General features: G+C 35.8%; 1 protein-coding gene across 1 annotated transcript in view; it reads right to left on the reverse strand.

Annotated features, from left to right (window-relative positions):
- Positions 1–2,500, reverse strand: part of LOC125044638 — a 70,549-nt gene that overhangs the window by 6,469 nt on the left and 61,580 nt on the right. Inside the window, exon 2 of the mRNA XM_047641405.1 lies at positions 1,522–1,732. Within this exon, the coding sequence (XP_047497361.1) occupies positions 1,522–1,732 (211 nt within the window). The remainder of the gene's footprint in view (positions 1–1,521; positions 1,733–2,500) is intronic.

Genomic DNA, 2,500 nt, shown 5'->3' on the forward strand with positions numbered 1-2,500 from the left:
GAAACAAAGAAAGGGAACGGTTATAACACAGTTAGTTACCGAGCACTTGCACTTGATTAAAATCTGTCGTTTGCAAGCAGGGGAGGATGCAAGATGATAAATAAGGAATGAGGGAGCGATGGAGAAATTATGTGAAGGAAGGAAAGAAGGGAACAACGGATAAAAAAAAAAAAAAAAAAAAAAAAATGTGTACATGAATATGCACACATACATACATATATGCATACATGGATACATACATACATACACGTGGATACATACGTACATACACGTGCTTACATACATATATGTGTAAGTACATACATACATAAATACATACATACAAACAATTTGCATATATACATACATATAGGCTGTACATGCACACATACAGACATACATACGTACACACATATACATCCATTTATACAAGAATATAAACATCTATCCATCCATCCATACATACATAAACCAAACACACATACACACATACAAACATACATACATATTTTCAAACAAACACACGTACGCGCATACAAACACACACACCTACACGCGAATATACGTACACACATACATACAACTATAAAAAATATATATATTGGTAAGGCCATTACAAAAGCTAATATAAAAAAAACAATAGATTTTTATGATTTTCGAAAAACAAATAATATACGTAAGGAGCCTTCAACCTCATTAATAAGGGATCAAGCTTAATTGAACTCATTAATCTTGAGTGTGATCTTGTGACTTATTTTTTTTTTAAATAAATTATCTGTTTGGGTTTTTGTCGTATATAATGTCTGTTTTTGGTGTTTCTACCTGAAGAGGAGTATTTTATCTCACTCGTAACGTTGATTAAAAACAAAAAAAAAATATCAGTATTCTTTTTATCTTTATTGGTTTATCAAATAATAGTGAAAATGATGATAATTGTGATGATGATAATACTGATAATACTGATAATAATGATAGTAATGATGATGATGATGATGATGATAATTATCATTATTATTCCTTATTATCATCATTATTATTATCATTACTATTGTTATTAATAATAATGATGATGATAATAATAATAACATTAATGATTATGATGATAATGATAATAATAGTAATAATGATGATGATAATGATGATTGTGACAATTGTAGACAAGGTATGAATGAGATATATGCATATCTTCACAAAAGAGATGCATTTAACCGGTTTCGAATATATCTCCGTCAGAAATACATTATATATTCAAACCCGGATGAATACATCTCTTGTATTGTGAAGATATTTATTCTCTCTTATACATTTTCTCCATTTATCAACATGGATGCGGTTCATGGTGACAATCTCACTATTAGTAAGTGATGATAACGATAATGATAAAGATGATGATAATAATCAAAATGATAATGATAATGATGACAATGAAAATGATAATAATAACGATACTAATAAAATTAACAATAATAATAATAACAAAACCAGTACTACATATAACAACCCCTAAAAACAAAAAGAAAAACAAGACCAAGCAACACTCACCGATCTTAACCGTCTCCTGCAGAAGGAGGAGCTCGACAATCTCCACATTCTCATTGTCAACAGCGATCTGGATGGCGGAGCGGCCCAGGATGTCGGTGCAGTTCACATTAACGGGGCTCGGAGGAGAGAGACATCGCATCATCGTATGCTTGTCTCCTCTCTCGGCCGCCTCCAGGAACACGCGCTCCTTCGGATCCATGGTGTGGCCATCCTGTAGGAGGAGGGAATTTGGGGGAATAGGGTTAGTAACGGGGTTTGGAAAGTGAGGGTGTGGGGGGGGAGGGGGGGTTTTCGTGGGGAGAGAGAGAGAGAGAGGGAGGGAGGGAGAGAGAGAGAGAGAGAGAGAGAGAGAGAGAGAGAGAGAGAGAGAGAGAGAGAGAGAGAGAGAGAGAGAGAGAGAATGAGAGAGAGAGAGAGAGAGAGAGAGAGAGAGAGAGAGAGAGAGAGAGAGAGAGAGAGAGAGAGAGAGAGAGAGAGTGCGACAGAGATAGAGAGACAGAGAGACAGGAACAGGCAGAGAGGGAGGAAGATAGAGAAAGCGAAAGAAAGACAGAGAGGAAAATAGATAAATAGATAATTAGATAGACAGATAGACTAAGAGATGGGTAGAGAGAGAGAGAGAGAGAGAGACAGAGAGAGAGAGAGAGAGAGAGAGAGAGAGAGAGAGAGAGAGAGAGAGAGAGAGAGAGAGAGAGAGAGAGAGAGAGAGAGAGAGAGAGAGAGAGAGAGAGAGAAAGAGAGAGAGAGAGAGAAAGAGAAAGAGAAAGAGAGATGGAAAGGCATAGAAAGAATCATAGACATAGACATAGACACAGAAAAATAGAAACATAGGCTAAGAACGTAACAGAGAAAGACATAAGAGAGAAAAAAACAGAGAGAAAAAAAAGAGAAGTGAGACGAGAGATTAGGTTATTTCGAGGAAAAATAAATCTAACTCTTTAATCGTCTTCGGCGTATCCTTCTAAGAGGATTTAGGAAA

Source organism: Penaeus chinensis, chromosome 36 (genome assembly GCF_019202785.1).
Source record: "Penaeus chinensis breed Huanghai No. 1 chromosome 36, ASM1920278v2, whole genome shotgun sequence".
NCBI lineage: Eukaryota > Metazoa > Arthropoda > Malacostraca > Decapoda > Penaeidae > Penaeus > Penaeus chinensis.